At 34.6% G+C, this 22,680-nt stretch overlaps 2 protein-coding genes across 2 annotated transcripts; both read left to right on the top strand.

Annotated features, from left to right (window-relative positions):
* Positions 1-1,053: 1,053 nt before the first annotated feature.
* On the top strand, positions 1,054-18,219 carry LOC140880305 (uncharacterized). Its single transcript, XM_073284633.1, has 15 exons — positions 1,054-1,434; positions 2,207-2,349; positions 2,881-2,970; positions 4,550-4,612; positions 5,339-5,425; positions 5,571-5,720; positions 5,813-5,967; positions 8,513-8,747; positions 10,724-10,834; positions 11,246-12,304; positions 12,418-12,681; positions 14,050-14,235; positions 14,369-15,523; positions 16,328-16,678; positions 17,195-18,219. The coding sequence occupies exons 1-15, from the start codon at positions 1,170-1,172 to the stop codon at positions 17,531-17,533; spliced, it is 4,653 nt and encodes a 1,550-aa protein (XP_073140734.1). The 5' UTR covers positions 1,054-1,169; the 3' UTR covers positions 17,534-18,219.
* Positions 18,220-19,484: 1,265 nt separating this feature from the next.
* On the top strand, positions 19,485-22,075 carry LOC140883442 ((+)-borneol dehydrogenase 2). Its single transcript, XM_073289902.1, has 2 exons — positions 19,485-19,671; positions 21,105-22,075. Exons 1-2 carry the CDS (start codon positions 19,496-19,498, stop codon positions 21,901-21,903), a joined length of 975 nt encoding a protein of 324 aa, XP_073146003.1. The 5' UTR covers positions 19,485-19,495; the 3' UTR covers positions 21,904-22,075.
* The last annotated feature ends 605 nt before the right edge of the window (positions 22,076-22,680 follow it).

A 22,680-nucleotide genomic window follows, 5' to 3' on the forward strand; every position in this document is an offset into this window, starting at 1 on the left:
CACGTAAAAAACTATTTCGATATTTTAAATTGATTTTTTCATTTTTATCTTTTAAAATAAAACAAAAGTTAACTTCGATTTATGTTTTAAAAGTCACTAAAAAATGCTCACATTTTTTTTAAAAATTATTCTCACGAAAAATATAAAAAGTACATTTGATTAATAAAAAATATTTTCTCTAACATCATATTATATTATATGTACATATCTGCGTACGTGATCGGTAGTATATATAATGACGTTGCAAGATTGTATTAACTATTCGAGGTGTATTTTTTACAAGCTAAAAGTTTTCTATGCGATTTACATTTGTTTTTTTTTTTTATTTTTGTAGTAAAAAAAATATGATAAAAATCTACATTATTAAATTTATAGTTTATTTATTATTATTATTATTATATTGTTATTTATTTATACATATAACTAAAATGTCTCAATTATTTTAATTTTATTTATACACGATCTTTAAATATTTGACATAAAAAATAATAATATGACCTGTGAACAAACGCTGAAAAATTATTGAGAAAAGTTTATCCTAACTTTTTTTTTGTTATCCAATATTAGAAGTTTAACATAACTTACAAAATTAAAATTATCATGTTATATATATATTATATATATATATAATAACTAAAATGTCTCAATTATTATGTTACATAACTTAATAATGTTAATTTTATTTATACACGTTCTTTAAATATTTGACATAAAAAATAATAATTTAACATGTGAACAAACGTTGGAAATTATAGAGAAAATTTTATCCTAACTTTTTTATTTATTTATATCTAATAGAAGTTTAACATAACTTAAAAATATTAAAATTATAATGTCTCAATAATTTTAATTTTATTTATACATGATCTCTAAATATTTGACATAAAAAAATAATAATATGACATGTCTGGAATTTATAGAGAAAAGTTTATCCTATTTTTTTTTATATCGAATAAAATTTTAACATAACTTAAAACATTAAAATATAATATGGTGACACTTTTTTTCTCACCTAAAATATCATCATAAAAAAATAAAATAATTTTTAATTTTTAAAATTTAACTCTCGGAACTTCTCTGCTTCACCTCAGGGTTTATCTCAGAAAACCCTAGCTCCACTCTCAAATTTTCTAGATGCAAAGTCCTGAAATCTGCTAATTCACTGGAATATGACGAAGATTTACGGTACGGGGGTGTTCGATTTCCGGCGGCACCGGGTGGCGGAGTACCCGGAGTCTGTGGACGCCTCGCAGCCGCTCGAGTCCGACACGGGACCCAACTTGTCTGGTTCCATTACTCTCAGTGAGATTCAAAGGGACCGTTTAACCAAAATAGCGGCTGCCAATTGGGCGGTAAACGCGGACTCAGACCTCAAGAAGCCGTTCAGCGAAGAGCTTGTCAAAGAAATTTACTATTCTGAGTTAACCGTCAAAGGTAATTCGACATGCTACAGTACATTGTGGTTTCTTGTTGGCTGTTTCTCATGCAGAGGCATCAATATGCCGAGTATAGTACTGTAGTAGGTTCTGATTGTTTGGATAGATTGTGTTTTTGGAATGTGAATTTGGCTTTATTCTGCCTTTTGTGACAAATTAGGTCGCAGCATGAAACAAGACCTGCGGTAAAAGGGAGCTAGATTAGTATATTATTATTACGATCATTTGAGATTAATTGATGCAAAAACTAATTGCAAGACACGGAAATTCTTAGAGCAAGCACTATTGAGAAGAACCCGTAGAGTTTGTTTTTGGCTTAATTTGGTTGTTTTGCAGTTTTAAATGAAAAATGAACTGGGTAAAAGGAATTGTTAAGTGTGACCCACACTTGTACAAAGTGTTGGCTGAGAATTTGCAATTACCAGTGTTCCGCAAAATGTTTTTATTTAAAAGTTCGTATTCCTTTTCTTATGTTTGTTTTTTCAAACATACTTGTAGCCTTTTAAAAGAATAGTTGTTCGATTTTTTGTTTCTCTTGGAATGACACACTTCCCATTTCCCAGATCCCAAAATTTAGGCCTCTTGAAACTTCTAACATATTTCACTGGGCCCTGTGGTATTGTACGGCTTGTGCCATTTATGAATGTTTAACTTTTAAATACAATATTATCATTTTTCCTGTAATCAGATACTCATGCCTGTGCATTGACTAGCCATAGATACTGCGTTGTTATAATATTATTGTAACATCACATAATCTTTGAACGTAGGAGGTAGAAAGCCGGTACCATTGCAGAGAGTTATGATATTAGAAGTGAGTCAATACTTGGAGAATTATCTGTGGCCAAACTTTGATCCCGAGGCTGCTTCTTTTGAGCATGTGATGTCAATGATACTTATGGTCAATGAGAAGGTGCATATTCTGGTGCTTACTTTTTATAGATCTTCCACTAAACATTTTTTGCAGACACATGTCCTGGATGTAACACAATTTTCTCTACGAGTTATGTTTAAATGATTCCATTTTAAGAAACATTGTTAAATAGTATTTTTGCTGCTAGCACATATCCATAGTGCGATGGAAGTTTAGTTTGATAACAGGAATACAGGAATTAAATTTGAAAGAATGTCCATTCATAATCACGAAGCAGGCGGTGTTTTGTTTTAACTGCAAGTAATGGGTATAATGTATTCACTTGTGCCAGAGACTTTTCTTTTCTTTTGTTTCTTTTTTTTTCCTCGTTTTTTTTTTGGAGCTGCGAATGGGTCTCAAATAAGGTTCATTTGGCTGCGAGCTTATAAATTCATTTGTGGCATACCCCTATTAACTCTGACCTGCATTAGGCGACGCTGAGATTCTGAAGCATGTAAAAAGGAAAATATGCCCTATTTATGATCCTCGGTTAGGAAGAACTTGAACATATTACATGCTTTAAACTTGCAGTTTCGAGAAAACATGGCTGCTTGGATATGCTTTTATAACAGGAGGGAAATGTTTAAAGCATTCATTGAGAGGGTACTTCGCTTGAAAGAGGTACGCTGCAGTTATAACTTTAAATGTTATATTGTCCTAATTTTTCATTCATTACCAGTTATGGAGCACACGCGTTGCGTGTGTAATATAATGTATGATATTAAATTTTTGTGGGTGTAATTTTATAAGCACAATCTTTTTTTTTTTTGTTAATATAAAGCACATAAAACCAATTGAAAGGGGAAACAAAAAGAATTAAAATTCAGGAAAGTAATAGAGAAGAAATGTGTTTTTAGTTGGAAGAAGAAATTGCAGTTGTTCCGAAAATGCATATGGGTGGGCAGTTAAATTTACATTTGCAATTGAAGAAAAAATGAGATTAGAGGGGAGAAACTGCTGCAAAGTGAAAATTTGGCTGCAATCAAGGGGCAAAACTGGAAGAAAATTTTGGTGTCCTCACACCATACCAAAAACAGTTTTTATAAGGGTCTCAAGTATTATAAGATAGCATAGATACCAGTATATTCAGTGTGATGGTATGTTGATTGATCTTTTGTTTTTATTATTTAGTTACATTTTTTTGGCTGCATTCAATAAAAATCTAATTACTGGATTTTGACACGTCTTAGCTTTTAAGCAAAGAAAATTTTCTGTAAAAAATTATTTTTTCGCTGCCACACTACAAAGCATCGGAGCATAGTTCTTGAATTCATCCTCAAATCAATTAACAGTATAATGGTTTGCAAATCATCGTCGACATATCTTCACATTTGGGCTAATTTATGAATGAGCCTGCGTGTGGCCAAAATGCGCATGTTATTTACTTACTTTGTTGCTTTTATCTATTTAACTATTGAACCTGTAGTTTCGACTTTTGAGTGCTTGTAATTTGGTATCTGCTGCACTATGGGAAGTTCTAAATGTTCCTTCATCATAATAAAATTAGTTATCCTGAGGTATAAAGATGCCTTCACCAGTGTTGTTGAAGCGGCATTGTTGGATAGGATAACTCAGTAATTGCGTCGTTGAAGCTGCATTTTTTATTAGCTTTTCTTATCCTCCGTTGGTATCTTTTCTTCTGGAAAATGTACTTCGTGACTGGAACTGCCAGCAATTTCTTAACCAACACTTTTTCATGATCTTTTAGTTGCCAACTCTGGTACCTGCTTCCTTTTCTTTTATTTTTATGTTTTAATGTGTCATTGCGGCCATCATACTGTAGCTGTTCTTAATCCACTAAATTTGGCATGTGGGTAAAGAGGCAGCATTGTAAATGCATTTCTTAGTAATTGCGTTGTTGAATCTGCATTTTTTATAAGATTTTCTTATCCTCCGTTGGTATATTTTCTTCTGGAAAATGTAGTTCGTGATTGGAACTGCCAGCATTTTCTTAACCAACGTTTTTTCATGATTTTTTAGTTGCAAACTCTGGTATCTGCTTCCTTTTCTTTTACTTTTATGTGTTCACGTGTCATTGCGGCCATCATACTCTAGCTGTGCGCTTCTTAATCCACTAAATTTGGTATGTGGGCAAGAGGCAGCATTGTAAATGCATTTCTTAGTATTAATCTGAAATCTACAGTGATTTTCTTCCTGATTAGGTAGAAAATTTTTATAATATGCTGATGTATGCTTGCAGGGAAGAGTCCTAACTGTTGCAGAAAAGACTAATTATCTACTTTTTATGATAAATGCCTTTCAGGTATTGTGCTAAGCATTATGAATTTGTTTACTTAGTCACTTTACAAAGGGTCTTTCATTATTTTCTTTTGATCTATTGCTATTTAATACCCTGCTAAGCTTTAAACCACCTGTTCACCATCTTGACTATAGACATATTTTGAACATCGAAACAAATCTCATGTTGCTGTCTTTTATGTTAACCTCAACGGATGTGTGTAATACTTAAATATGTATCTTTGACCACAATATTACCGGTATCGCATTCATAATTTCTGGAAATCTTTCATCCTGTTTTTTTCATTTCCTAGAACAATCTCATCCCCTAAATGAAAAATTTGTGTTATCTTATGTTTTATTTTTTTCCCTCAAATTAAATTTTTCTTTTTACATCACTAAAATAATAATTATTTTTAACTAAATTTTCTATTATCCTCGAGAGACGTGCTATCATTATATTAAATTACAGTCTAAAATATATAATGATCAAATCCTAAAATGATTTTGTCCAACTATGCCTGACATGATTCAGCATCTATGGTAATAATTTAATTTCCCAAAAACAAAACCAAGCATACATTTTTTTTTTATAAGAGCCAAGCATACATTTTATTTTTTCCAAAACATTCATATTTCCTGAAAGTATTCTCCTAAAACTCCGAAAACAAAGCCCAACATTGTTATTATATCACTTTTAAAATGAAAATAATTCTAATGCTTGCCATTTTCTGTTGTTTAACGTTGATAGAGTCTTGAAGACGAAATTGTAAGTGAAAAGATTATGAGATTAGCGAGTCTTGAATGCTGGCATAGCCTTTCATATGGCTGTTTTCAGGTATGATCCGTTAATATTGTTTTGACTGACTTGGAGAAAGGGGTCACATGACACATAAAATTTAATAGTAACTTATTTGATAAATTCAATGATATTTTATAATTTCATCACGTGTTCTGCCTGTCTGTGTTTCAATGGGGTATAGATGGAACTTTGTCTCAATGAATCTTTAATCAAGAAATGGAGAAGAATTGCGAAGCGGGCAAAGGATGCAGCTAAACGAGGGGATCCTTTTGATCCCACAACAATGGTAGAAGCAAGATTCTTGCGTAACCTCATCGAGGAGTTTCTGGAAGTACGCCTCTGCTCTGTGTCATTTGTGATCTTTGATTGAATATTCAAAATACCGAGTAACGGAATTGTCTTTTCTGTCAATTTGATTGCCAGGTGCTTGATTCTGAGGTTTTTCCTACTAAACAGCGAAAGGATAACGATCTGGTTGATATACCTGGGATGAATGAAGGGGATGGCGCCAGTATTTTATATTGTGAGAGGTTTATGGAGTTCCTTATCGATCTGTTGAGCCAACTACCAACTAGGAGGTACTACTTTACAGCGGAATGTTTCTATCATATAAGTTTCCCCATTTATTCAGCTTGCCGTGATCTTAAATTAATAGCGGCCCCCATTTTCCAGTTGGATTAGAGGAATGGGCTAAAGAAAATAATTGTTTTGAAGACTCCATGTCATTTACAAAAGAGAATGTAAAAAGAATGAATCATATTTTGTTTCTGCACTTAAGGATAGACCCTAGTATCCAAATGAATAAAAACCCTTGTACACTAGTCAGTCAATTTCAAAATACATCCAGTTGCTAGATTGGCTCATGTGAAGCGAAAAAAATGGGGAATGGAAAATCTTTGCCACTCATCCCAAGTATGTTTCATCTGGTTCCTAGACTAGCGAAGATATGACAACTGTTGGTGACAAAAACTATGAAATATCACCACCTTGTGGACAACTTATTTTTATGGTGATGAAGGGGTTAGTTTTCTTGGTTTTATCTAGTGTTCGAGTCACACACTTCCCTTTCCCTAAAGACATTTTTTTTTGGGTGTATAAATCACCTCTTCAACAGCTTACTCATCACATGAGGACCCGTAGACGACAATGAGGCTAACATGCATGGTTTTTTTTGAAAGAATGTTTCAATCTCAAATTTATTAAGAGATTGAACTTTTGCTTGCTGTTGATATGATTAGGGAGTTGGTATTTTCTTTTGTCATTCGCGGATCTCTTGTCCGCCTTTTGTATTCATATATTTCACGTATATAATATAATATATTATCGTTTCTCATAAAAAAAAAGAAAGAAACAATAAATGTTGAATTTCTCACCTCTCTGATTGTTGAAACTTTGGGAGGTGGTGGTAGTTTAGTAAACCTTGGGCGAGATGTTCAGATTCACCTTTTGAGATTGGACTGATATTCTTTAGTAATGCAAATTGGATTGAGAAAGAATCATTAGTGAAATGTACAATGTTTTTATGTGTCGGTAGACGATAAAGGTGTAAAAAAAAATCTTTGTTAATTATCAATCGCCCGCAAACTGTATCTTTTCAACGGGTCAGTGTATGCTACACCGGGAGTGTTTCATCCCCTATTTCAATATCATTGGATCATGTGGGACCCATATATTTTTATGAAAATTGACATATATCTTGATAATCCAATGGTTGATATTTGACCACATCATGGGGGGAGAAGTACTCCAGGTGTAGCATAGAATAATCCCTTTTCAACCATCTGAGTTATGCTTTCTTGTGGGTTAATTGGCGGGAACTTGGCTTTTATTAACTAATAATTTTTTTATCTCCTATAGTCAAGCGGGGCACATAATATTCCATTGTGCTCATACATTGAGCTTGGATAGTCTGTAATTTAGAGCCTAACTGCCAAATAGATACCCCCCATTTTGTGCTCCCTTAAAATTGATTTTCTCTTGACTTGATGAATGGCTAGCCCATGAGAAACTGCTGCTGTGTTAACTGGTTGACCGGCCTCGATGTTGCGTTAATTGCTGCCATTTGGAATTGTATTCATTATTTATACTGAATTTTATGGCAGTTTTATGATAAGCATGTAAAGGGCCCTTTAACCCAATCAAAATTGATGATGTTTTTTCATAATTATAATAATTTTTACTTTAATATCTTAGATGGTTTTTGGTTGAGCTTATAAGTTCTTTAAAACAACTTCTAAGTTGTTAAAATTTGTTTGGTAACAATTTTTCTAAACAGTTTGATAGTTTATAAGCTGTTTTTTAAAAAAAGTAAGGGTGATCTTATTTTTTTTAAAAAAAGTCTTATTTTAACATTTTATCTCTAAACTATCTTTGCATATTTTCGTAAAGCCCCATTATATCCTCCGCCCATTAAATATTAATTATTAATTTTAAAAAATTTCCAAATAACATAAATGTTTTCCAACTAAAATATAAAATAGTTTTTTTTAATATAAGTTCATTCTAAAACTATTTTTGTTATGTATAACTTGTTACGTAATTTTCATAACATTATAACATTTTTGGTAATTTAATAAAAAGATCTTATAATACCGAACATATCAACATCTTTAAGTCGTTTAAAATAAGTTTATCCAAAAGTTTCAACAACTTATTTTAAAATAAGTCATGACAACTTACAAGCTTTTAAAATATCTTTTAAGCTCTAGGAGCTTATAGCTATTTTTAATAAGTTTAGCCAAACACCCTATTAATCTATCCACAAATCTTCTCAATGACAAGCTTACACAATTTAAATGTTGCAATGCGATTCTGACTCCATTTTGTGATATTTACCCTGTTCTCATGATTTGGGTTGAAATTTCCTGTACTACATGATATCTCGCAATTTTGGCCATTATTAGCCATATAATTCCCTTTTCTCTATTACACATTTACACTCCATTTTGAACATGGTGCTCGTATGTAAGTGGCATTTTGGACCTTAAATGGCGGAATTTACTTTGTTACTTCATTGTGTCTGCTGAATCCTTTTTCTGTATCACACGATTTTCAAAAATAGATGTCCTATTTACTTAGTGATTCTATTATTCTGTTTTATTCTATTTCTTTTTGTATTCTCAGATTAGTCAGGCCACTTGTTGCTGATGTTGCTGTTGTATCCAAATGTCATTTAAGTACTTTGTATAAACATGAACAAGGGAAGCTCTTTGCGCAATTGGTTGACTTACTACAGTACTATGAAGGTTTTGAGATTGATGATCAAAAAGGAAGACAAATGACTGATGATGAAGTCCTTCAAGCTCATTATAAGCGACTTCAGGCTTTTCAAGCTCTTGCATTTAAAAAGATTCCAAAGGTATGCATGCATATTATGTGAATGAAAGGAATTGTTTGAAAGCAATTGTCTATGTAGGAACTAGGAAGAGCGGTTGAGAAGTTATTTTGATGCTGCCGTACGATCTAAAAAAAATTGAGTTTCACCATTACCATCATTTATAATTTTTGGTATTTAGCAAGTGTTTGATCCTACAATTATTAATAATAACGGTCACATGTTCAATTTCCATGAGTTGTAGGCATGTACAGTTATTGGGAAAGGATTGTTAGGAAGCTACAATTGCTCTTACAAAAAGAGCTATTAAAAAATTAGAATTTGGATCATTTTAAAGTTTATTTGTTTTTTTCTTTCCGGGGTTTTAAAAGGGAAGATAACTTTGTGGTGTTTCGTACATGGATAGAAAGATGCATATTCTTGAACTGTTATTTTAAATATTGAGGTCACCATCTTCATGTTGTTTAGATTGTTCTAGAAAGTGACAATCTTTTAATGTCAGCTAAGATTATAATTGATGCAATGTTCCAAAGTAAAAGAAAAATTTCTTTACAATATTGAGGTCACCATCTTCGTGTTGTTTAGATTGTTCTAGAAAGTGACAATCTTTAAATGTCAGCTAAGATTATAATTGATGCAATGCTCCAAAGTAAAAGAAAAATCCCTTTGTTCACATCTTCAAAATGATTGACCTATATTAAGTGGTCGAGTAATTGTGTGTTGAATTGAGTCTAGGCTCCCGAAAATTGTACCTGAAAACCACAGCTCTTTCAATTCTTCAAAAAGCTTCGTGAGCTATTAGAAAGGGACCTGTTTTGTCTTGTTCCATTGAAATAGCAGTATCATGCTGACAAGCAACAAGCCTTTACATGTAAGATGTGAACTAGAATATACTATGCCTGATAGGCAAGAATGTTTTGTGATTCTCTGAATGTTTTATGGATTAAGTAATGATATCTCTATTATGAAGTTCTTTTTGATGATTGGTAGGAGGGAATGAGGTAGGAATGGAATGAGCATTCCCATCTCATTCCCTACAACCATGTTTGGTTTGGATTTGGAATGGGAATGTCCATTCTCATTGGAATGGGAATAGCCATTCCATCCATTTTGGATAGGAATGGTCATTCCCACTCCTAATTTTTCTCCATTTATAAAATTCTTTCCTTATTTAGTTTAATAAAGTACCTAAAATAATAATCATAATAATAATATTATTATCAAATTAATTTACTACCATTTATAAATATAGAATTATTAATGAATAATGATAATAATATTAATAAATAAACAAATAAAACGTTCACTTAATAATAATGTATATTATAAAATATATAACTATCATAATATTTTATTATCCGTAAAAAAAAATCATTATATTTTATTAAAAAATAATTATTTTTTAATAAATAAAATAATAATAATAATAATAATTACTAAATTCAGATTAATAATTATATTAGTTTTATTATAAAGATAATTTTATAATGATTAATAGGCTATAAATAGTTATATATTTTTTATTTTTTTAAATAATAATTATAATAAATATTTTTTTTAACCTATAGTAAATATTTTTGAATAGCTACTAATTTGGATTTTAATGAAAACATTATTTGATAATTAAAAATAATCCGATTCCATTCCGATTTTATTTTTCTGGTACCAATCATTTGAATGGAATAAACTTATCATTCCATTCCTATTCTTATTCTATTCCAAAGTTGATTCCATTCCAACTCTATTCAATTCAAGCATACCAATCATGCCCTTACGTTCTGTCAGTGTGTGTTTTGATGATAAATTGAACTATAAATTAAAGACCTCGATTCATGTAAATTGTGTGTCTTCTGGTCACCGAGTTCTCAAAACAAGTTAAATATATCGTAATGTTGTTAACCTTGATTTAAACATGAATGCTCATACAAAATTTAAAAAAACCACTTCTACTTTGAGTTTGGGAAGATATATATTCATACATATTTCATTTTTTTTTGTAGTTGCGAGAACTTGCATTGGCTAACATCGGCGCTATTGATAGGCGTGCGAACCTGGCAAAAAAGCTCTCAGTACTTTCTCCTGAAGAGCTGAGAGATTTGGTTTGTGGTAAGGTTAGTATAGTTGCTAATCATCTCTCATGTCACATAGCACCAAGTACAAGATTTACCACGTCTTATTTCATACAATCATCACTAATCGATCATTAAACAGGTGGTAGTGTTGTTTATGTATTTAGATGCATTTTGATATGGAAACTGTTGCACCCACGTGATTTTTTTAATAGCGTATTTTTTAACAGAAATTGATGTTTAAATTATGAATGAAAAGGTGCTTCGATAAGTTCTTAACCATACAATTTGTACATGCCAAAAATATGGTTTCGTGGATTTTTCTTCTCTCTATTTAAAATTGAAAAAACGGAATTTCAGTACAAGTGTGTTTTTATTTTTTCATGTTATTACATTATTGCAAGTAGTCTTTTTCTGATGTTTCTTTGTATTTTTTTGTTTCTGAAACTGCAGCTCAAGTTGATATCTAAGGATGATCCATGGTCAGAAAGAGTTGACTTCTTGATAGAAGTCATGGTTTCATTCTTTGAGAAACAACAGTCTCAGCGAGAGGCAATAAATGCTCTCCCACTATATCCAAATGAGCAAATAATGTGGGATGAAAGTCTGGTGCCAAGCATCAACTACTCTGGGGAAGGCTGCTTGGCACTTCCAAAGCTGAATTTACAGTTTTTAACTCTTCATGATTACCTTCTTAGAAATTTCAACCTCTTTCGCCTTGAATCAACCTATGAAATCCGTGAGGATATTCAAGAGGCTGTCCCACACCTTCTCGCTTGCATTAATAATGAAGGGGAAACTGCTTTTCGTGGTTGGTCAAGAATGGCTGTTCCTATTAAAGAATTTAAGATAGCTGAGGTCAAACAACCAAACATTGGGGAGGTTAAGCCATCAGCAGTTACAGCTGAAGTTACTTTCAGCATTTCCAGCTATAAAGCACAGATAAGATCAGAATGGAATGCGCTTAAGGAGCACGATGTTCTATTTCTACTGTCTATCCGCCCTTCATTTGAGCCTCTAAGTGACGAGGAAGCAGCAAAGGCATCTGTTTTGCAGAGGCTTGGTCTTCAGTGTGTGCGTGGATGTGAAATTGTTGAAATACGTGATGAAGAGGGAACTCTCATGAATGATTTTACAGGGAGAATCAAACGTGATGAATGGAAGCCTCCTAAAGGGGAACTAAGAACTGTCACTATTGCACTGGATACAGCACAATATCATATGGATGTTTCTGATATGGCAGAAAAGGGTCTCGAAGATGTGTATGGCACTTTCAACATATTGATGAGGCGGAAACCAAAAGAGAACAATTTCAAAGCAATATTGGAATCCATAAGGGATCTAATGAATGAATCGTGTATTGTTCCTGATTGGTTGCACGACATATTTTTGGGTTACGGAAATCCTTCAGCTGCGAAATGGACTAATATGCCAGACCTCTTGGAAGTGGTGGATTTTAAAGACACCTTCCTTGATGCTGCTCATGTCGAAGATAGTTTTCCAAACTATCAGGTTTTTGTCTTGTACTCCCATGATTTGAAGTTCTGTTATCAATTATAGTAACAATGATTCAATGAACTAGAATACTCATCAGTACCTTTTCACCTCTTGGTAATTGTGTTCAGGTTTGCTTTACAAATTCAGATGGTAGTTTGAACATGCAACCTTGTCCACCCTTCCGCATAAAGTTTCCAAAAAATTTTAATGGCAATCTTCATTCTCTTTCTGGCAATGAGATCGATAAGGTATCTTCAACAGTTTCTGCTGCTTCAGCAGATGCTTATTCTGAAAAAGAGAAGCTTCTAGTTGAGGCTTATATTCCTCCTGATCCAGGTCCGTATCCCCAAGATCAACCGAAGCAGAATTCTGTACGGTTTACTGCCACACAGGTGCTTGGACACTTTCACTGATATGTTCTTATCTGTTAGTTATTGATCTTGCCTCTTGCCCTTTCCTACTCTTGTTCTTACACATGTCCTAACCTCTGTGTTTTTGGTGGTTTCTGAAAACTCTCGCTTATTTATGGTATTTTCAAACATTAAGTTGTGTGGTCGTTCTTTGACAAAGAATGACAGCTTTGGAGAAGTCTCCATGCTACTTCAAAGTTGACTGTTACCATGCACACATCTAACTTATTCATGTGTACGAATTCAGTCATCGTTCATCATTTGCTTTTCCTTCTCGTTTTTGCTTACCTTGTTACCTTGTAATTTGGAAACCTTTGGTGAACTTTTGGTTCTTTGTAAATAAAGCAAGCAAACCATGTTATGTGCTCATGCTGATTGTCTCCTGCCTTCTCGTCCTATCCCAAAAAAAAAACAGAGAGACGATGAAAATATGAACAAATGAAATGGATCAGTGAAAGTGAATCAACTTCCTCCTGAAGTTTTGTATTACTTGAGTTTATGTCGACCTAGTTTTAAGCAAGGTTTATGGATACTTTTGAAGGAGTGCCTTACCTCATGTTCTTATCCAATGAGAATGGTATTGTCCTTTGAATGCTGGGTTTGCTTTAACTTCACATTTCGTGATAATTATGATTTTCGGGCTTGTATGTCTGCGGATACATATGCTCATCTGTATAAACTTGTAGATGTATGTATGAGATTTTTGTTCGTTTTTTCATATTCAGCATTTATTTGTTCATCTAGCATATTGTTTGACTCATACCCATGTTGAAATTTAGTATGAGATGGGTTCACCGTTTAAAATATTATAATTTTAGCTGCCTAAGCTTCTACAAAGGTGAAGGAGCTGATAGTTTTTGCGTATCTCACTGAAATGGACGTTAGTGATGCGATCATGTTGTGTAAAAATTGCTTTTTGCTTTAGTGATGCGTATCTCACTGTAAATATTGTTCGACTCATACCCATGTTGAAATTTAGTATGAGATGGGAATTCACCGTTTAAAATATTATGCCTAAGCTTCTACAAAGGTGAAGGAGCTGATAGTTTCTGCGTATCTCACTGAAATGGACGTTAGTGATGCGATCATGTTGTGTAAAAATTGCTTTTTGTACTGTTTATTAGATTGGTCGTCATTCACAGAAATGGCCTGATCTTTTGATGGGCTAGGTTTGTGCTGAATTTGAATTAAAACTTGATGTGCAACATTGCGTGTTGAAAGATTTATTTACTGCTTATTCTCATGTAAAAATCTCGTGTTTTTGTGCAAAAATATTGTGTTCATGGCTAGACGTGACACTTCTAACTTCTAATAGATTCTCATTGTTTCTTTTGATGCCTTATCATGCAGATTGAGGCAATCATGTCAGGAATTCAGCCTGGATTAAGTATGGTGGTTGGTCCACCTGGCACGGGAAAAACGGATACAGCTGTGCAAGTATTGAATGTACTTTATCATAATTGCCCTTCTCAGAGAACATTGATAATTACCCATTCAAATCAGGCGTTGAATGATCTTTTTGAAAAGATAATGGAGGTAAGAGATCCATCGAAACTCGAGTGGATCTCGTAGGCGATGATAACTTTAGTTCAAATTCATTTTGAAATCATTTTAGATGATATTTTTATTTATTTTTTATTTTCTGCTCACATTGTGCTCATGGTTTTAGAGGGATGTGCCTGCTCGTTATCTGCTTCGACTTGGTCAGGGTGAGCAAGAATTGGCAACTGATCTTGACTTCAGTCGCCAAGGTCGCGTGAATGCAATGCTAGTTCGGCGACTAGAACTGCTTGGTGAAGTGGAGCGCCTTGCAAGATCTCTACAACTGCCCGAGGATGTGGCATATACATGTGAAACTGCTGGATACTTCTGGTTGCTTCATGTGTACTCTCGCTGGGAACTATTTTTAGCTGCTTGTGTTGAGAATCAAGACAAGCCGTCATGTGTTCAGGACCGATTTCCTTTCAAGGAGTTCTTCAACAATACTCCTAGGCCAATTTTCACGGGCCAGTCCTTTGAAAAAGACATGCATGCAGCTAAAGGTTGCTTTCGGCACCTGCAAACTATGTTTCAAGAACTTGAAGAGTGTAGAGCATTCGAGTTGCTCAAGTCAACTGTTGATAGATCTAATTACCTGATGACCAAGCAGGCAAAAATAGTGGCAATGACTTGCACCCATGCGGCTCTTAAAAGGAAAGATTTTCTGCATCTGGGATTTAAATATGATAACTTGTTGATGGAAGAAAGTGCTCAAATCTTGGAGATCGAAACTTTTATTCCAATGTTGCTCCAAAGGCAGGAAGATGGCTATGCTAGGCTTAAACGTTGCATATTGATAGGTGACCATCACCAACTGCCTCCAGTTGTGAAAAATATGGCGTTCCAGAAGTACAGCCATATGGATCAAAGTCTATTCACTAGATTTGTGCGTCTTGGAATTCCATATATTGAGCTCAATGCACAGGGCAGAGCTAGGCCAAGTTTAGCTAGACTTTACAATTGGAGATATAAAGACCTTGGTGATCTTCGGTTTGTGAGAGAGAATGCTATCTTCCATAAAGCAAATGCTGGATTCTGTTATGACTATCAGTTGGTGAATGTTCCTGATTACCATGGGAGGGGCGAGACTGCTCCATCACCTTGGTTCTATCAAAATGAAGGAGAGGCTGAATATCTTGTAAGCGTGTATATGTACATGCGATTACTTGGGTATCCAGCTAACAAAATATCCATATTGACTACATACAATGGTCAGAAACTTTTAATTCGTGATGTTATCAACAGAAGATGTGTCCCATTTGACTTCATCGGTCCACCTCACAAGGTAAGTTACATATCCTCTTGTAAATTAGACTCGCGATTGTTGAAATGTCCAAAGTGTAAATGGGCACCATGCTACTTACTATATCTGCATAATGTTTTATAATTTAGGATCCTAGTATGTAATGCATTTTACATGTTCTTGCAACTCATGTGGTTATTTAATGACAGCACATGCCAGGTCACAAAGTGAAATTAGTGTGGCTATTGCTTCTGAATGAACTTGAATTTTGGATGTATTAGAATGCAACTATGTATTGGTTTATCTACTGGGGTAGAAATGCTTGTACATAGTGCACATTCGTAATCACTTGGCTCTTTGTCCTTTCTTTCTTGTTTTTGTTTCTTCTGCCTTCATTTTTATGTCAGTTGTGATGTGGAAGCTACTTGTTTGTTTCTGGATAAGGGCAACTAGAAAAATCATTGTACTTGAGTATTTATTTTATTGACTGACTTGTTACAGAAGTGGACAATATTTTATTAGCATCGTTTATTTCATTGTTGTGTCTGTTTAGAATATATCTGGAGTTAAAAGCGTGCCGCTTTTCAATGCAAAATTTATCAGTCGACCTGTTTTATGAATATATTCAAATCCTCAACAAATTACTGAAATTTAATATGGGATGGGCCGATGGGGATTGTCTTTTAGCAGCAATCCAAGTGTTAAATTTAAACAATGCGGAGTCGGGGAGATTTAGCTATTTAAACTGATGGATGATCAGGGTCCTTTCCAAATTGCATCTCTTACAATCTGCTCTTGGTTGTAATTTTTGTTGATTATCACTCATGATAATGTTTTATGCTCTAGGTGACCACTGTCGACAAGTTTCAAGGACAGCAAAATGATTTTATCTTGTTATCTCTTGTTCGTACTCGCTTTGTGGGCCACCTTCGTGATGTGAGAAGATTGGTGGTTGCAATGTCTCGTGCTCGATTAGGGCTTTACGTTTTCTGCCGGCGTTCGCTGTTTGAACAATGTTATGAATTGCAACCTACATTTCAGCTTCTTCTTCGGAGGCCTGATCTTCTTGCATTAAACCTAAGTGAGGTTAATGCATTCACTGATCGGCATGTTGAAGAAACAGGTCCAAGCCAGCTTGTTAGTGGAATTGAAGAGATGGCCAACATTGTAAATTACAAGATACATCAGGTCTATCAGGTAATGTCCTCGTTACCTGTTACATTGTTTGGTGCCTTTTTCCACGTGGCATGTATATCATGGATTCTTTGCTATTGATATTGCAACTTAGAAATGTGATAAGCAAGCCACTTTTATCCAATGTTTGATGGTACAACTCTTACAGTAGGGGAGTCAAAGAAATAGAACTACTACAATCTGTGCGTGCTTTCTTTTCCCCCTTGTCACCTGAGTGTTCCTCACAAGTTCTTGCATCTTTAACTTATATTTTCAATCCTAGCTCCACCCCAGATACCCTGGTTATGACCGCACTCTTTTTTAGTTACACTGAGATAGAGCATTCGTGTGCAGTAACATGTGAACTATATGGAGTATTCTGTGCAGTCATATGGAATTAAACTCATTGCATCCCCATGCTGCAACAATCTCATGACACAGTCACTTGAAACTGTCATAATTTTCAAAAGGCAGTATTTTTAGCTTTTTGATCGATACCTTCTTGACCCCTTTGATCAACCCCATTTTTTATTTCACCAGGAACGATTAATGAGTCACCAGTTAAATCAATTTCCTGCCAACCCAGAGCAAGACTTTGTGGGCATTGATGCGCAAGAAGAAAATGGACTGCTGAATTCAGAAATCTCCATGCGTGCAATGGATATAGATACCCATGGTTTGGCAAATGGGGCTGGCAAAGATATTCTACCTGATGGCAATTCAAATGATGTATCAAGTCCAGAAACTTGTGCGAAACAGGATGGAAATAAGCAGTTACAGAAAGATTTAAATGTAGAAACTGACGTGGATATGCAAGAAAATGATATAAATGGAGTAGCACTTGAAAACAATCTTGGTGAGAGCGCGATGGATAAGTAGACTAACATCAACAAAGACCCAGCCTATGCTGGTTTTCATAAAAGGATTCCAACTTCTTTCCAAATCTTGCTTTTTGCATCACAAAGTACTGTCTGGTCGAATCAATTTACTTTCGATATGTTGCTGATGGTGATCAATGCAACTATTCGGTAGAATGGCGTGTTGTAATATGCAAGATGTTGTGCTACACTGGGAATTTAATCATGCAAAAAGATTGGGTAGCCACCCGGGTCTCTTCTAGCCACCAAGTTTGGTTTGATAAAGATGTTCTTGTGCTGTTGCTTGGAGGTCTATTTAAGATAATTCTAGCTACAAACTGCCTGAAAGATCAGAATGTGTCAATCTTCTGTCCTTGACTTGGCTCCGCTGCTACATGCCATGAATGTTAATCTGGTCTGCATTGTCATTGGAGAACGGTGTAGGGGATGATATTACCAGGTTAACCACAACTTTCATATGGACCAGTCGTTTGTTGAGTTTTGAGCAAAGTATTTTCTTTACTTCATTCGTGAAGCATCATACTAATATAGGCGCGTGTAACCTTATTTCGCCCCTTATTTATAGATGTCATCTTCTAACTTGATAGAGTCCCCTCATTGTAGCATACAACTTCAGGTTTGCATTGTCGATGGAATATTATTTAGGATCCATGAAACGACGAGAGCTAATCTCACTTGATTTTTCAAGTTTCCTACTTCCCTTGTTTCCATTTTATCCGTTGCTTTACTCGGTTCGCTGAAATAGTTGTGCTAATGCCTAATAGTAAAAATTTTCGTGCCTATGAGTTAATTATGCTTAAATATCAGAATTTTAAACATTTTATATCAATTGTCAAAGTATATTTTGGAAAAGAAAAGAAATTCAGAAGTTTAGTATGCTAGTTTAATATGGATTTAAAGCTCTATATTAATATTAGAGAGAAACAGTGTCAAGAATAAAAAAAATAAGTCTTATGCACGTAGGGTCGTTCTAATGTATTTATTTATTTGAAAGCAACGTTCTAATGTATTTAAGTTAGCCTTATGTAAGAAAAATGAAATCTAATTCAAGATCTCTAAAGATCTTTGGGGAGAGCTGCCACGTTCCAAGTTTTAGGTTGCATTCAACGTATTTATAGATTCTTATATACGAAGGTCGGTACATATAAAAATAAGTATTAATTTTTGGATACGTATTTGATTCAATATATTCACTTTTTTGTTATTGAAAATTCTTCTCATATTGCATATTTTCGTCACTTCAAATATTGAAGAAATTGAGACGGTCGCAGACGAAATTTTTATTTGACCAATTAAAAGAATATACTTTTATGTCGAATTATAAATTTGCTGTAAATATGGTCGGACGACTTTTTTCACGAATATAAATATATATATGTGTGTGATGACTCTTCTTACAAGATATCTACTTTTAATTGTGTGAGCTCAACTCGGTAGAGGTAATTATGCTTTATTATTGCAAAAAATAATATCTAAAGCTGAATTCAAGTGTTCAAAATTGATTCAAATATGTCAGATCATGAAAATATGTGAACTCACATAACCACATTAAAATTCAATCATTAGACATAATTCCAGGATAATTAGTTTTATTGTCATCTCATAAAAAAAAAAAAAAACTATGTTAAAAAATGGGTTAAACTTTTTTTGAATCTAAAAAATGGGTTAAACTTGGAACACCGATATACTAGTTTGTTAGCCCCTTAATTTTTTTTTTTTAACAGAAAATTTAAATTTATGTGGAATTTTTTTTATTAAAAAAATATAGTTAAAAATAAAATAAAATGTATTCAATTTTTTTTAAACTTATTATGCTTGAAACGTAAACTATATGAGCAAGTGTCGGGTGAAACTATGTGGTTCACCAGGTGTGCTATACCCATGTTATCATTTGGGCCCTACTGATCCGAGGGTTATGATGCATATGTGAGTGTGTATATTATTCCAACTCGGCATATATGATATGAGTGAGTGTCACGTCTGTATGTGTGTGTCTTCACTCTTTTGTCTGATATTCATATTCTCTGCAAACACACACTGTGTGTCAGTGTGTGTAAATATGGTGGACTTGCCGCAGATTGTTGAAAAAAATAGTATGGCTGCCACTGGATCTGATCACTCCACGCTTCCCGCCCTAAGGTAAAAAGATCCCTTTTTGTTTGTTTAAATTAAATAAATTCCTGATGCTTCAAATTCTTGTAAACTTTAGGTGAATCTTGCTTGGAATCATTTTCGAAGTAGCCCTTTTGTTAATTTTTAAGGTTGTGATTTCAATGGGGTTTTGAAACCAGGGTGGGTTAGTTTGACTGCTGATTAGATTTATGGGCTCGGAGGTTCTGCTCTCTTTTTTCTCTGTCTTTTTTTTTTTCTTTTCAAATAGCATTTTCTTTATGTTCTATTTGGATTCTTCCTGTTACTTATTTCGGTGGTGGTGAAATAAATTATAAGAATTTCTGGGAATTTAAGAAAAGTTTTGAAAAAAATACTGATTGAAATATGTTATTTCTCGTTTGAAGGGAACTTGGGATCAGATTCTGGTTGTTGGTATTTGACATAAACTTTGAAGTAGGGCTGATCCAAGAATTTGAATGCGATCATCCTTTTATATTTTGCTGCAAGTGTTGATATGTTCGATCAATTTTTTGCACCTCTGGTTTCAGTCATGCTGATCCACCCCTCAAATTTTTTTACATTTCAAGATATATTTTTCGAAATGTGGAACACTGGGAAGCTGACCTGAAGTGATGTGGAGTTTATCTGACATTTTTGAGTCTCAAACCCAAAGACTATCAGTGATATTATGATATAGATGTGGGGAAAGTCATTTCACATAGAAGGAGAACAACCCTGATTTTCAAAGTCTTTGTTAGCTATTTACATCATTTTTTAAAGTAGTCCTGGCTTCGCCTTGTTCCACGACTCTCCCATTACGCCGAAGCCAAGATCTAACTTCTAAGAACTAGGGGTTAAAAACATTGTGACCAAGGTAAACCATAGCATTCTTGTTAAATATTGCCTTCATGCAGCCATTGGAACTTTGAGATTTTGGTCTGTGTAAAGCATCCTTGAGCAATACTACATACTGGCAAAGTAATCTGTTTTTTCAGCTCAATGGATTTGCTACTCGACCACCATTTTATGCTTTCTCTGATCTTGCTAATATTGAAAGGATACCAAAAATCTTATTTGAGATGTTTAGCTTTAGGCAGTGTTTGAATTCACCTGATGATCTCAACGGTTGTAGGCCTTCATGCCATAGCTTGCTATTTTTCCATCATTGAATCCGCGACAAATGAAATGAACTTGGCAAAAAAAGAAGTGAAAAATCCTCTGAAAGTTATGGCTTCGTGTTTGTCAAGTAAAGAAAACATTTGAATTTTGATTGACAATCACAAGTCAGGGCATCTTCTGCTAGAGAATAGGAATGATTGTCTGGTATAGATTGTCTCTAATGACTTGAAAGTGCATTCTTCTGTTTTCATTTTTAGAGTTTGTGGTTTTACTAGCTAGAGAAGGGGAGAGATGTACACAAAACTTCACCGTTGATTCATTCACGATTTGCATGACTTCAGATTACTTGGAAGAGTTGCTTTGGTCACTGGAGGTGCTAGTGGCATTGGCGAGAGCATCGTGCGACTATTCCACAAGCACGGTGCCAAAGTTTGTATAGCTGATATTCAAGAAGACCTTGGCCAGCGCCTCTGTGAAAGTCTCGATGATGGCATTGGTGTTGTGTTCTGTCTCTGCGACGTCACGGTTGAAGCTGATATCCAACGCGCGGTTGACTTCACCGCAGAGAAGTTCGGTACCCTTGATATCATGGTGAACAATGCAGGGCTATCTGGCCCACCATGTCCTGACATTCGGGACTTTGAGCTATCGGTATTTGATCGTATATTTGATGTAAATGTGAGAGGTGTTTTCCTCGGAATGAAACATGCAGCACGCATAATGATTCCGGCTAAGAAAGGATCGATAATATCAACCTGCAGTGTGGCTAGTGTCATTGGTGGGCTTGGACCACATGCGTACGTGGGATCAAAACACGCTGTCTTGGGGCTCACCAAGAACGTCGCAGCTGAGTTAGGAAAGCATGGCATACGAGTGAACTGTGTGTCGCCTTATGCCGTCGCAACAGGCTTGGCACTTGCTCACTTGCCTGAAGAAGAGAGGACCGAAGATGCATTGGTTGGTTTCCGTAGTTTTGCGGAGGCTAATGCTAACTTGAAGGGCATGGAATTGACCGCAGAGGACGTTGCGAATGCTGTGGTGTTCTTGGCTAGTGATGAGGCTAGGTATATAAGTGGGGCAAATATCATGATTGATGGTGGTTTCACATCTTCAAACCATTCCCTTCGGGTATTTAGGTGAAGCTAACTTGTAGGCAGGGTCTCAAAAACTACAGGTTTGGTTTAGATAATACGTGTATTTTGGATAAATTTATATGCATTTATTGAAACGTTTGTGTGTAGAAAAAATGGTTGGAGGCTTTGTCAATTGCCAGTCTCGTTTGCACAATCACAGTTTTTACTCAACATTTCAATGACATTGGATAATGCCATGGCAGATGGGCGCTCCCCGTTGGGTTGAAATATCACGAATTTTGTTTGGATCGTTTTTAAAACCGGACCTATCGGTTCGACTGTGAAAATTTTTAAATATATAATCGGGGAAATAAATAATCATAGTAACACAATTAAAAAACATTTGAACCGGATATTATAAGGTCAAATTTCACCAGGTGGGATCAAATGACAGAAACGTATCATTCTAAAGGAAAGCAATCCATAACTTCAGCATTGCAAAAATCAGTCATGAAAGTTCAGGCTAACACCAGTCTACTCCAAATGCAAGATATTTCGACCAAATCATTCCTTCAAAGTAAATTAAAAAAAAAAAAAACAGATCATCTTACGTCTAACGGTGATCGCTGTATGTAAGAAACGAACCAGCCAACACCAGCATCATGAAACACCTTTTCTGCTTTTAAATTATCAAATCATGTATAAAACTGAATGGCTTCAAATATATATTAAAAAATTGAGAACGAACTTGAATTAAATGCTTAGATTGGAATCAATCAAAACAATCAAACATGAAACACATCATACTATATCCGATAAGATTGAGGTGAGTCAGATCAGATCA

This window comes from Henckelia pumila, chromosome 2 (genome assembly GCF_033568475.1).
Source record: "Henckelia pumila isolate YLH828 chromosome 2, ASM3356847v2, whole genome shotgun sequence".
Classification (NCBI taxonomy): domain Eukaryota; kingdom Viridiplantae; phylum Streptophyta; class Magnoliopsida; order Lamiales; family Gesneriaceae; genus Henckelia; species Henckelia pumila.

Bases quoted from the DNA above. Each gene is read 5' to 3' on its own strand.
- LOC140880305 (XM_073284633.1), top strand. From the start codon at position 1,170: ATGACGAAGATTTACGGTACGGGGGTGTTCGATTTCCGGCGGCACCGG. The intron at 8,748-10,723 runs GTATGCATGCAT...TTTTTTTTGTAG, and splicing joins CATTTAAAAAGATTCCAAAG to TTGCGAGAACTTGCATTGGC. The intron at 15,524-16,327 runs GTAAGTTACATA...TTTATGCTCTAG, and splicing joins TCATCGGTCCACCTCACAAG to GTGACCACTGTCGACAAGTT.
- LOC140883442 (XM_073289902.1), top strand. From the start codon at position 19,496: ATGAGTGAGTGTCACGTCTGTATGTGTGTGTCTTCACTCTTTTGTCTG. The intron at 19,672-21,104 runs GTAAAAAGATCC...GCATGACTTCAG, and splicing joins TCCACGCTTCCCGCCCTAAG to ATTACTTGGAAGAGTTGCTT.